The following is a 13,569-nucleotide window of genomic DNA, read 5'->3' as shown; positions in this document are numbered from 1 at the left end:
TACATTGTTTAAGGATAAAAGGGACTGAGGTCAGTTTTTGTTGGGTGCCTTCTCATGTGGGCATTAATGGCAATGAAACTGCTGATAAAGCAGCTAAAAGAGGAGCACAAGATTCAGAAAAATCGACAAAAATACATGTCCGTCTCTCTGTAAAAGAGGCATACACTTTGTTAGAAAAATCAGCATGGGGTCGATTTCATAACCGATGGAAGTTAAAGTTTTTAAACCAAAAAGGAACATTATTCCCCGAGAATATTATTAAAGAAAAGATACCGAATCCATCAGCTTGCTATACAAGATTAATAACCTCTACTTTCTTCCGTATAAAACTTGATGCGCTGAAGATAAAGTATAGTAAAAATGTTACATGCATCTGTGGTAAGCATTTCAGCTTGCATCATTGTTTGTTTCACTGCCAGCAGTTAAGTAGCTTCTTGCCCAAGTATTTCAAAGAGAATTATAATTCTGCAGATGATTTTTATTTCTGACGAGGTTCTTATGGTCGAACTTTCACAGGCATTAGTTCATAGCCCTATTTCTACATTCCTTTAATACACTTCAGAATTGTGTTAATGGTTTCTGATTATTATCATTATTATTATTGAATTGTTACTGTTAAATGTAATTGCATGTTAGTTATACATTTTACGGTAGTTTTCCAGTTTACCATTTTTCCGTTTTCCTCTTCCCGCCCCTCTCCACCCACCACCACCACCACCTTCCTCCCCCCATGCACCCCCCCCTTTTATATATATATATATATATATATATTTTTTTTTTTTTAATTTTTTTTTTTAACGTCTAATATCACTGATAGTGAAAAGACGCTAAACTAAAGAACGAACAGGAAGCGGAAGTCCAAGGAGGAAGTGCTTTGATCTAGAAAGTAGACACAACAACACATGTTTGCAAAAGTAAGGACCAGAGTTGGGGATTAAACATGAATGCTGACGAAGCCATGGTGAAGTTTGATTTCCTTTTGGAAAAGGTGCACCCAGACGCTCTATCATCCTTCTTGCATCGTGCCCAAGAACGGATCAAGGGTTTGTATCAAAATTATATTTATTTATTATCATGCATAGAGAGAGCTCTCAATGTTTGATCACACATGAACATGTCCATAGAATCTAAGTTCTAACCCATGAAACCACCACAGTCAACTGTTATTGAGGTGTTTTCCTGTTTCATTATCCTACTTTTTACGATCTGTTTTAAGAGCAGTTTTCGACTCTGCTGTATGATTGAAATGTTCTTTTACGTCCTCCGATAATGACCACGTGGGACATTTCTGATTTCTTTGTATGATAGATTGCATGGAGATTTAAATCCATGTCTGTCAAGAAAGAAGAATTCCTAGACATGAGATCGAAAGCCTGTCAAATGTAGGGTAATGTCACTGTGGAGTTTATAATATATCAGTTATATGGCTGCTTTAAGCTTTTCACCCGACGAGTTGCAGAATCGAGGACGCTTTAGTTAAACTCAGAAGTGTTAGGTTCATGTTAATCTGAAGCCAACATCTTTGTTAAATCTGATGCAGTCATACAGGGGTGTGTGTATGTTTGTGCATGTGCAAATTCGCTATGGTCCCTGTAACTCGTTCAAAGATGGAGAGCTCTATGAAGGTAACAGAGTGGACTGTTGATACTAAATATGGTCGCACACTGAGCTTTGGGTTGGACCAGGATGGCAGAAGCCATTTGGACTGATTGAACTGAGAACTATGTGATGATATTAAGTTCTACAGCATTTAGTTCTAACAAAATTCAAACCAACAATGTCCAACTCGCAGCTATCAGTCCATGATGCTGGCTGTTGTGTTGAGGTTTACAGATACTTTTATTCATCATAGGATTTTGTTAAAATCCATGTATTGTTTGCTCTTCAGAAGAACTGTCAGAAGAAGAAGGTGATGAAGATGAAGACCACAACAAAGATGTGATTCTGGATAACATTAGGGAAACACTGCGTGACAGTTTGCCTGTGTCAGCGATCACCAGTACAGAGACCATTCTGCATCCAACTGTGGGACCTGTAAGTTGCTTGTATATCAATGTAAAGTTTTATTGTAAATGTTCAGCATCATTCATTGATTGGCTGCCTAATCTGTGTGTTAGTACATGTGTTTTAATGTATGCTACTTGTGTGTCTGTGTGTGTTTCTAAAATGAAGGAACAGGGGAGATACAGTCAAAAGCATCTGCTTGTAGAACTTTGTACAAATTACCATCATTTGCACTGATCTGCATGAACTTTCTTATGGATTTTGATGATCTTCATATTCACACATTGTTACACATGTGCAAACACTGTTGCTTTCCTTGCACTGTTGTTCACCCATACACATGCATGCAGACAAAACAGACATGCAGGAATGAATTTAAGAAGAAAAAGATACTAGAAGTCAGAATGAACTAAGTAAACAAATAGATGTAAATAGAAAAAAAAGGACCAACCTATTGTTTAAATGATTGCTAGAAAACGTCAAAAAACTGATTGGAAAAAATAACATGGTACATTTGATATTTGTGACCTAAAATTTAAACTAGTGTAACTGTATCGACACGTAGAATTTGGAATTTATACCTTGGTGGTAAAGATGGCCTGGGTAGAGTACATAGTTCACACAGTGTTTCTCCTCATAGAATCTTCTTCAACTTGAGTTCAAGGCTTGAAGAAGCCTCTATGAGTGAAGCCTTGAACTGTTGGAGAAGCCTCTATGAAGAGAAATGTGTGAACCACCTACTCCAATGGGGCCGTCTTCATCTCATGGAATTCCCACACTTTATGAGTCATTCAAGAGACCTGCAGTTCTTATTTTTCTTGTTACTGTACCAATAGTGGCATTTCCATTTATAGAATACATAATGGAAATGAATCAAGTCTGAGTGTGTGAATGATTAGATAAAGAAAAAGAGAGTAAAAGAGAAACACTCAAACAGTTCATCGCATGACTACCACCAGACATTAGTTCTTTAAAACATCCTTTTTTTTTTTTAACAGAACAGCAAAATGAACAAGAAGCACACGGTTCATGTGGATGCCTTTCTGTACGACGATGAGCTTCTGGATGAGCTGTGTGACAGCGGCAAACTGAGTCGAAATTATTGCACCAGCTGTGGATGTCAGGATGTACGACCCCTGAGTACGTCTCTTCCTGAAATCAGCTCATATGCTGCTTGCGCTGTCTCTCTCTCTCTCTCTCTCTTTCCTCTCTCTCTCTCTCTCTCTCTCTCTCTCTCTCTCTCTCTCTCTCTCTCTCTCTATCTATATATATATATATATATATGGAAATTATGATATATAACACATTCAGTTTCAGTTTGTTTTCATGATTTGAAAAACTGCCTTTCAATATTGATTTGATATTTGCATCACAATATGAATTTAGAATTTGTGTGACAGTATGACATATTACAATATGAATTCAAAATTGTTTTGTTAGAAAAGAAAAGCACACTTTCTGAATTATTTCAGCTGTGTTCTTTGTTTAGCATTGATGCATGATGGTAAATAAAATGTTAGGACTCTGTGCCTAAGTTTGTATTTAATTTATTTTGTCTAAATAAATTTTTGAAATGCGTGTCACATGGCTTTAGGATTTTTAAACAGCATTTCCAAATTTGTGCTGTAGTTAGATATAGATGATAATAACCTAGTGATTCTGTGTGCTACTTTTGTACATCACTACATGTGTATTGAATGACTTACATATGATCTTTGAAATTTATTTGTTTTTACAGCTTTGATTACGCATTATTTGTTTTTACAGCTTTGATTACGCACTCAGCCTCAGTGCCACAACTAAAGTACCTGTTCCGCTACGTCCTTCCTTCGCTCCAGGACAAGACATTGCTGGATATTGGTTCACGGACTGGAGCTGTACTTTATGGGGTAATTTTCCTTCCAGAATTTCTGTTGTTCTTAGAGAAGTGGAAAGTTTATTAGCAAGAAAAAAAAAGTGTGTGTGTCATGATGTAGTATGGTATGTAGTTTCTTGTGTCAGTGGAATCATTTTCTTCCTCCATCCATCCATGCACTGAACCATTCATCAAAGTGTTGATGGATGGATACGGATATTTATATACTGCCTGTCTTCAGTCAGAGACCAAACAGTAAGTGCTTTACAAACACAGTCATTTGCACAACAGGCTGCCTACCTGGGTAGAGCTGACTGACAGCTGCCGTTGGGCTCTCATCACTCGTTTCCAGTGTCACTCAGTCAGGTTTCAGTCAGGTGCACACACACGCTCTCACACAGACATGTAACGTTTTATATGTATGACTGTTTATTAACCTTGCCATGTAGGCAGCCATACTCCGTTTTCAGGGGTGTGCATGCTGAGTATGTTCCTGTTTCCACAACCCACTGAATGCTGACATGGATTACAGGATCTTTAATGTGCGTATTTGATCTTCAGCCAGGGTATACACATGAAGGGGGTTCAGGCACTAGCAGGTCTGCACATGTGTTAAGCCTTTGAGCCCTGACCACCGCTTTACCGGTGGTGGGGAGGGGTGGCATAATGTCTGGCCACCGGTTGAGCGGTGCGTAAACACTTGTGTCATGTTTTGCTATTGGTTGACTTATATTGAAGAGCCAATCAGAAGAACCGTAATATTCTGACGTCAGCGAACGTAGTACCAACATTGCTGCACCTTTTCACTGTGTTTTGTGCATGTTCTTTGGATAAAAAAGATCGATTTCTACCATGAAGCGTGCAGAGTCTCAACCTGACACACCTCCTTTGATCAACTGATTCTGCATGCTCAGATTCATTTTCAGCATCACTATCTGTAGCAAAATCATCCGATTCGAATTCCACCTCACTATCAGAGTAATCACTGTCATACTCTACTTCCGATAAATCATCAAGCATATCAATTACTTGCTGCGTTGTGTACAGTTGTTTTCTCGCACGTTTTGTCCCTGATTTCTGCCCTGACGGGCCAGGTTGAGACTCTACACGCTTCAAGTGTTTACGCACCACTGAACCGGTGGCTGGGCATTATGTCATTTTTCTCTGCCACGGGTAAAGCGGTGGTCAGGGCTCAAAGGGTTTAATACCAATTATTTGCAAATTTTGGCTCAGGAGCTCAGGCAGAAGGGTTAAAATTGCTCAGGAACTCAGGGCTCAAAGGGTTAACCTTGGAGGTGGGAAAAATATCCACCCCTAACCCACCAGGTTCGAAGGGGATCGAACTCCTGAAACTCAGGCAGGAGTCAAGTTCTCTAACCATTTGACCACCACACCCTGCAATCTAAACATCACTTCGTTATTTCCCTATGATTTCAGTGTACTCAGAGATGCTAACTGTTGATGATTTCTCCATATTTTGTTACTCTTGATCTCAGTTTGTTCCGACATTATGCCGTTGTCAAAATTGTTCTGATGAGTTCAGTTTTGACTATGTAGCACAGGTCACATGCTTTCCTGTCGTAACATCACCCAAACACTCTAGACCTGTCAATCACGAGGTCAGGGCAGTCACTACCAACCTTGGTCTCACGTTATGATGCTCAGCTAATCGTGTGCTTGCTAACATTGAAACAGCATTGAGTAGACCAATCAGCTTAATCGTAGCAGTTACACTGTGTTGCAGGTAGGTCCAAGTGTTTGTATGCCTTGTAGATAAAATGTACGTTTGTTGATGTGGCTCGGAGTCTGAGTGTTCCAACCAAATTTACAATGTTCCTACCAAATTTCCTGATTGTTCCTACAAACACTTGACAGGGGTTGGCATCTGTGGATACTGTTTATTTATTTATTGTTTTCATTTCATTTGTTGCAGGCATACCTGTACAGTAAGTGTCGTCAGATTGTTGGTGTGGAGCTGGACACCACATTCTGTAAACTGCAGGAGCAGATCATCACAGACTACGAGATGGGGGACAGGATAGCAGTATGTTGGTTGTTGTTACAGTTTACATTGTTTCCATTATTCATGGAGGAAGGTGGCAGAATGGTTAAGACGCTCAGCTGCCAATACAGAGAGTCCGTGAGGGTGTGGGTTTTGAATCCCGCTCTCGCCCTTTCTCCCAAGTTTGACTGGAAAATCAAACTGAGCGTCTAGTCTTTCGGATGAGACGATAAACCGAGGTCCCGTGTGCAGCACGCACTTGGCGCACTGAAAAAGAACCCATGGCAACGAGAGTGTTGTCCTCTGGCGAAATTACGTAAAATGAAATCCACTTTCATAGGTACACAAATATGTAAGCATGCACTCAAGGCCTGACTAAGCGCGTTGGGTTATGCTGCTGGTCAGGCATCTGCTCAACAGATGTGGTGTAGCGTGTATGGATTTGTCCGAACGCAGTGACGCCTCCTTGAGAAAGTGAAACTGAAACTGAAACTGAAACCATTATTCATGGTTTGCCAAATGAATCATCTTTATAAAAAAAAAAGTAGTGACCTTTTTTCTTCTTTTTCTTTTTTTTCTTTTTTATTAACAGCCTGTCATTATTGTCCAGATTATTCAAAGATCTGCATGATATGATATCGGAAAATGTGGATCAGCTCTTCATTGATTAAATTGCTGACAGATATGAGAATACTTGAATAACAACTTACAAAAATTGTTTCACCTCTGGTCGGTGATACTTGATGATCATTTTTGACATGTGAAACTGAACATTGTTTGCTCAGGTCATTGAGGTGTGTGGTTCGTCCGTTGGGATTGACGAGGACCATCTAGTCATCCTGGGGGTGGGTGGGTTGGGCTCTGTGGATGCGCAGATGACTGGTCAGGCCAATCCGCGCCTGGAAGGTTCTGACACAGTGTGGACAGGGGATGGTGGCGGCTGTTGGGGACTTGCTGGCACTGCTTTTCCTGGCCTGTCTGCGTTGTTCTGCTGCAGCGATTCTGTTGGCCTCACAGGATTTGGCGCCTTTGTGGACAGCTGAACGCCATCAGCTCCCATGTGTCGTGGCTGATGTTGAAGGCCTTCAGAGAAGCTTTCAGAGTGTCTTTGAAGCGCTTCTTTTGGCCTCCATGGGAGCGCTTGCCATGTTGGAGTTCGCCGTACAGCAGTTTCTTGGTATGGGATGAAGGATGACTGATGACTTGCGCGATGACTTTGTTTATAGTGAGGAGGAGTTGCGCACCGTTGACCTCACTCTCTTGTCCGAGACCGTCTGTATCCAGTGGCAAGATTGAGATAGAGCTGGATAAAGAGTCATCTGATTGCCATTATGTGCTGTGGTGCTTACAGTCATGATGCAGGCATGAACAAGCACGTGATGTGCACACACGTGTTTACAGTGATGGGGGCTGTGTGAAGGGCTGGAGTTTACTGTGGGCCAGATGTGAAAATGTGGTAGTTTTTACATTTTCTCTAAGTCTAAAACCTCGTCAGTTGACTCTCTCAGACTTTGGTCCGATTTGCAGACCAATTCTGGGTTTAACTTTCAGACTATTGACAATTCATTACGGACGAAGTATTGTTCTAATGTAAAGTGCATATGCTTTAGTAGCCTGCCAATTAAGCATATAATTTTTGATTGTAGCTTGATGAAGCCTTATGTACACGAAAGTGTTTCTTCACAAGTGACTGAGAATGTTGATGTTTTTGACTTTTTGCATTCATTATCAGTTGTTTCACTTGTCAGTTTAACGACTTCTCTTTTACGAAGTCCTTTTAGTAATTTCCTGTAATTGTATTTAGATATTTTTTTTCAAATGTCACCCTCATTTCACCCTCATTTGCCCAGTTTCCCCCAACTCTCCATTCATTCACATCTCCCACCCCTTCTAACCGATAATACTCAAATGTATACATAAATACTTTATTAACAAAATGTCTTCAATCACCGATATGTGTGACGGGACATTAAACAAAATTCCTCCTCCCCCTTCTAAGATGCCAGCACAACCAAGTGATATGTAACTGGTAATGTAACTGGTAAACGAAGCTGTTGATAAGTGTTAGGTTTCTCATCTTTTTGACTCTATTTCTTTTTGCATGTGCTCATGCATGCATGCGTGTGGATTAGCACATGCACACGTGTGTGTCCTATGTTTATATCTATGTGCATGTAATGCTTTTGTTTAAACTTTTATCTTTCTTTTTTTTGCAGGTTCATCACCAGGATATTCTCGACAACTTGAGTCTGGTATCATCAAGTGAGGATCTTGTCATTCATTTTGAATAGTTTAGAGTTTGGATGGACTTAAAACTGACAGCTGTGTTACACAGCCGACACAAATTTGTGTGGTTGTTTATCACTTTTGTTTTCTTTTTGTTTTTCAGGTGATGTTGTCATCATGAACAATGTATTTGAGTTCTTCCTCACCAAAGAACTTCAAGAGAGGTAAAATTTGTTAATTTGGTATATTGCTTTTTATTGTATGTGTTTGTTTGTTTTTTATAATAATACTATTTTATACTATTTTAATACATTTTATTTTATATTGTGCCCTTTCTAAGAGTTCAGGGCGCTGTACATGAAAGAAAAATATTACAAGTTACATAAAATATTCATGACCACTCTTTCTCAAAACCCCCTACCCCCTCTCTCTCTTTCCCACTCTACATACATCCAAAGTGAGCTGACATGGGTGGTGTTGGAGAACAAGGAAACTGAGAGTGCTTTATAGATAGATAGGTATTAAAAAGATGTGTTTTTAGTGATGAGCGAAAAGCAGAAGTAGAATCAGATGTACGGAGATGATGAGGAAGGTTGTTCCAAATGTGAGGAGCTGCTAGCAAAGAAGAAAGAACGTTCACCATAGGTTCTTGTATTGACACAAGGAAGTTTCAAAAGGTAAGTCAGAGGAAGAGCGGAGATTTCTTGCGGGAGTGTAAACACTGATAAGGTCAGAAAGATATGTAGGTCCTGTGGAGTGGAAAGCAGAATAGCAGAGACACGCAACTTTGTATTTAATTCTCGCTTCAGTGGGGAGCCAATGTAGAGTGCGGAGGTGAGGAGAAATGTGATCAGTACGTGGGACTCTGAGAGTCAGACGGGCAGCATTGTTTTGAAGTTTTTGAATTTGCAGAAGAATATTATGTGGACAGCTTATAAGAAGAGAATTACAGTAGTCGATTCGTGACAGCACAAAAGCAGAAATAAGAATTTTAGTAGTTTCAACAGAAAGGTACTGACGGATCGAGTTGATGCGACGAAGTTCACAATTGTCAATGTGTATCAGATTTACTACCTGAGCATGCGTATCAGATTTACTACCTGAGCGTGCGTATCAAATTTACTACCTGAGCATGCATATCAGATTTACTACCTGAGCATGCATACTGAGGTTTGAGACAAGAATGACTCCAAGGTTCCTTGCTGATTTAGAAAACTGAACTGTGGCATCACCAACCACAATAGAGGCAGGAAAAGAAGTAGATGTTGACATTCTTGCAGAGGACATAATGATAGTTTCAGTTTTGTCATCATTTAACTTTAGTTTGTTGAATGTCATCCAGGATTTAACATTGAGAATACAATCCTGCATTGACAGAGTCAGACTGTGTATTTGAATAAAACTGGTGTAATTGTATGAAAGTGTGGAAATCTTAGTTATAGTATACCTTTTCAAGTGTTTTTACTGGCAGTTGCAAGTACTGAGTTATATTCTTTGGATGTTTTACATATTTCCAATATCATAATTTAACTATAATGTGTGCAATGTGAGATTTATGATTTATCATGAATTCTGGCAGGGTTTCTTATACCAGAATGTTTTATGTTAATATTATAGTTAAATTATGATATTGGACATAATATTATTATTATTACTACCTTTTTTAATATTATAATTAATATTTATTTATTTATTTATTTATGTACGCTTATCTATTATTTATTCACCTTTTTTTTCTTTTTTTCTCAAGGCCTGACTAAGCGTGTTGGGTTACGCGTGCTGGTCAGGCATCTGCTTGGCAGATGTGGTGTAGCGTATATGGATTTGTCCGAGCGCAGTGACGCCTCCTTGAGCTACTGAAACTGAAACTGTTAATGTATATGTTACGTTATAACATATCTCTTTTACTGCTTATCGCAGTTTTGTTTTTTAATACTAAACCTGCCATTTGATATTTCATGATGCTTTTTTCAAGCATTTCTTATTCTGAAATTGTGTTTCTTAATATTCATGTGTGTGGAGGGTGAAGGGGTTTGGGGGAAGTGTGTGGAAAATGTACCTGCTGTGGTGTTGTATTGCTTACTTGTGTGTATTTATCTTTATATATGTTGCTTTTTTTTTTTATCTTTGGCCCAACCTTCGTTGCGTTGTGTGTGTGTGTGTTGGACTTGGCTGTGGGCTGAGATATTGTGTAGGGTGAGTGACCAGCCTGTGGATGCACAATTAAAATGGATGAATAGAGATGTGTTGTTACACAGGCAAATTCATTCTGTTGATTTTAGCCACTTGGTAACTGGTCCCTTGCAGCCCTGCACATACATGTGTAGAGTGATGGCTTAGAGGTAATGCGTCCGCCTAAGAAACGAGAGAATTTGAGGGCGCTGGTTCGAATCACTGCTCAGCCGCCGATATTTTCTCCCCCTCCACTAGACCTTGAGTGGTGGTCTGGACGCTAGTCATTCGGATGAGACGATAAACCGAGGTCCCGTGTGCAGCATGCATTTAGCGCACGTAAAAGAACCCACGGCAACAAAAGGGTTGTTCCTGGCAAAGTTCTGTAGAAAAATCCACTTCGACAGGAAAGACAAATAAAACTGCACGAAGGAAAAAAAAAAAAAAAAAAGGGTGGCGCTGTAGTATAGTGACGCGCTCTCCCTGGGGAGAGCAGCCCGAATTTCACACAGAGAAATCTGTTGTGATAAAAAGGAATACAAATACAAATACAATGCACACTCACAGAGATTCTCAAAGCCACGCTTACATTCACCAATGACTTTGAAAATATTATGTAGAGAATATTTTGATCAAATAGTAGATTATGACTTCTTACTGTTGCATTTGTATTACACAAATTTTGGTATTGTTTGAACAGAATGTGGAGGGCGCTGAGTGAAGCGCTGAAAAAGCCAGGCATTATTGTGATCACCGTGCCCAGTATAGAGGAATCCCTTGAAAACTTAGGGGTAAGAATCCACAAGTGCATGTCAAAATATGTGCGTGTGTGTGAGTTTTCTTCAGTTTAACGTCTATTCACTATAAGTGTTTTTAGACGGGTGTGTGTACACATATGAGTGTGTGTGTGCACGTGCGCGTGCACATGTGTGTGTGTGTGCAGTGATAATATCCCTTCCTCTTTCAGTGAGTATATCCCAGGATTACCGTGAATGTATTCATGCTCTTTACAACCTGCCTTCTATAACACACTTCATAAACTATCTTTGTTGATGGATGTTGTAAATTGGGGTGTGGAGGGGGCTGGGGGGGTGGGGGGGTGGGGGGGGCTATTGGAAAGGGCACAGAACTGAGAGGAGTTGGAGAAGAAAAATGTAGAAAGAGACAGAGGCTTTTGTACATGTTCTGATCATAGAAATGATGATAGTAAAGGATATTATCAAGTGTCTATTCTACCAAAACAGTGCATACTGTTTTGTACACGTATGTGCAAAAATGAATACATTAATGCATGTAACATTGGCACTTACTTGCCTATATCAGAAGAGAGTTTGACCTCCGTGCATGCACTAACAATTGAATAAATGTACACACACACACACACACACACACACACACACACACACACACACACACACGCACATACTTTGATGAAGTGCTATTTTTTTTAGTAAAAAAAAAATATATATATTATTGATTTTTATTGTAATATTCTTTTAACTTAATTTAATTCAATCATTTTATTTCCAGATTCTGAAAGATGTACACATGGACTGGTTGAAGCCTGTGGACTTGAGAAAAGAGCGAGAAAAAGCTCGACATGCGCTGTTTGGGGGAGACACAGACAATGATGAGCTGGATAACATCTTCATGTACACAACATGATGCCGTAGATCTGATGCCCATGCTTCAGCTTTGGTCTTTGGAGAAGACACACATATGTAAGGGAGTTGTTTTTTTCTCTCTCTCAGGCTATACAATTCCAGAAAAAGAAAAAAAAAGTGATGTTGAAACATGACATGAGCAAGCAAAACACCCCAGCTGAGTCAGTCAGTACTGCTTTGCTGTTGTTTGTGTTCATATTACCTTCAATGAATGCTTTATAGAGTCAGCAAAACAATCCAACATTGGAAATAGGGTTATAAAACAAACACACGCACACAAAAAAACCAAGATCAAAACACTAACAAAAACAAACAAAAAAGACAAACCCCGGAGTAGAGAAAGTGTGATGGGAGAGCACTTCTGTGTAACTTAATGCAATTTCTGGAGTTGTTTCCTCCAATATCTCAAGTCTTTTTATTTCTCTTTCGGTTATTTGGTAGAACTTTTAATGATGTGAGGCTCTTTGCACGTAAACAGGAAAATTATTTACAGTTGATGGGAAAAGGAATGTTTAATGTGTATGAACTCTCTTTAAGTTTATATTGTAAGAATTGTTATTTAAGAAAAAGACTTTGAACCATGACATTTGCCCTTGTTTTTGATGTGTGTGCAGATCAAAAGAAGCATGAAATTTGACAATCCACTGATCCACTCAGCTGCTGAAAAGAATCGTTAAAAATGAAGCAATAGATAGGGGCTACCTGATCTACAGAAACAGACAGTATTGACACTTTCTCACTTCTATTATGCATCGCTCAAAGTGATTGGCAATAAAGTTTTTTGTCAGAATTTTTGGATGAGATTTTTTTTTTACCATGAAGTATTCCGTTACGATCTTTCCTTCTCTGTGGAATTTTCTTTTCTTCCAGTGACTGATAGGAAATAGAATGCCACACATTGTGCTTTATAGTATGACTTATTACATGTTTTATGACATGTTTGCAGTATTTATGAATTTTAAGGTTTTCTCTTGAACTGAAACCAGATTTAAGTGATGGTGATTTGCATGGACTTGGTGGCTGGCATTTGAGTATGATGAGTGTAGTAATATTTGAGGGTTTTTACTACTAAGTATGATTCAGATTAACTCATACAGCCCCTCCCCCATCCCAACACCCCCTGCTTCAAACACACTCACACACACACACACACACACACACACACACACTCTTGACATTTGTGTAAACCAAAGAATAGAAGAGAGAAACAGAAAATCCAGGGAAAATAATGTGGAAATCAGAAAAAGGGGGAGAGGAGGAGAGAGAGAGAAAAAAAAAAGAAAAGACAGATGAAGGTGTGAGAAAGTGTGGAATGCACATACCATGCCAGACTTGTTTATTTCTAGTTTTTGACGAAATATGATATACGTCTGATGCTTATTTTTTTCATTGAGAATTGACTAACAGCACCAATATAATTTCACTTGCCATTGTGGTGAAATTACTTTGCTAAAATCATTTAATTTTAAGGCACTGTTGTGGCGGTGCATATGGTACAATGGATTTTAGCATTTTAGACTCTTTTAAAGGTAAAATGATTCTAAACGCTGTTGTGCCAAAATGATTTTAGATGGTGTTGTGCTCAAATTATTTCAGCAGAGGACCGCTGTCTTTCCATGTTAATTTGTTATTATGCCAGTGACTGT

The 13,569-nt window shown here is 39.1% G+C and overlaps 1 protein-coding gene across 1 annotated transcript; it reads left to right on the top strand.

Moving 5' to 3' along the window:
- Positions 1-878: 878 nt before the first annotated feature.
- LOC143281619 (uncharacterized) lies at positions 879-12,713 on the top strand. Its single transcript, XM_076586867.1, has 10 exons — positions 879-1,043; positions 1,889-2,034; positions 3,003-3,144; positions 3,772-3,893; positions 5,793-5,903; positions 8,078-8,123; positions 8,251-8,311; positions 10,960-11,050; positions 11,790-11,980; positions 12,538-12,713. The coding sequence occupies exons 1-9, from the start codon at positions 941-943 to the stop codon at positions 11,922-11,924; spliced, it is 957 nt and encodes a 318-aa protein (XP_076442982.1). The 5' UTR covers positions 879-940; the 3' UTR covers positions 11,925-11,980; positions 12,538-12,713.
- Positions 12,714-13,569: the final 856 nt, after the last annotated feature.

The sequence above is a fragment of the Babylonia areolata genome, chromosome 4, assembly GCF_041734735.1.
Source record: "Babylonia areolata isolate BAREFJ2019XMU chromosome 4, ASM4173473v1, whole genome shotgun sequence".
Taxonomy (NCBI): Eukaryota; Metazoa; Mollusca; class Gastropoda; order Neogastropoda; family Buccinidae; genus Babylonia; species Babylonia areolata.
The sequence above is the reverse complement of the archived record's forward strand: the minus strand, read 5'-3'. Positions and strand labels throughout refer to the sequence as shown.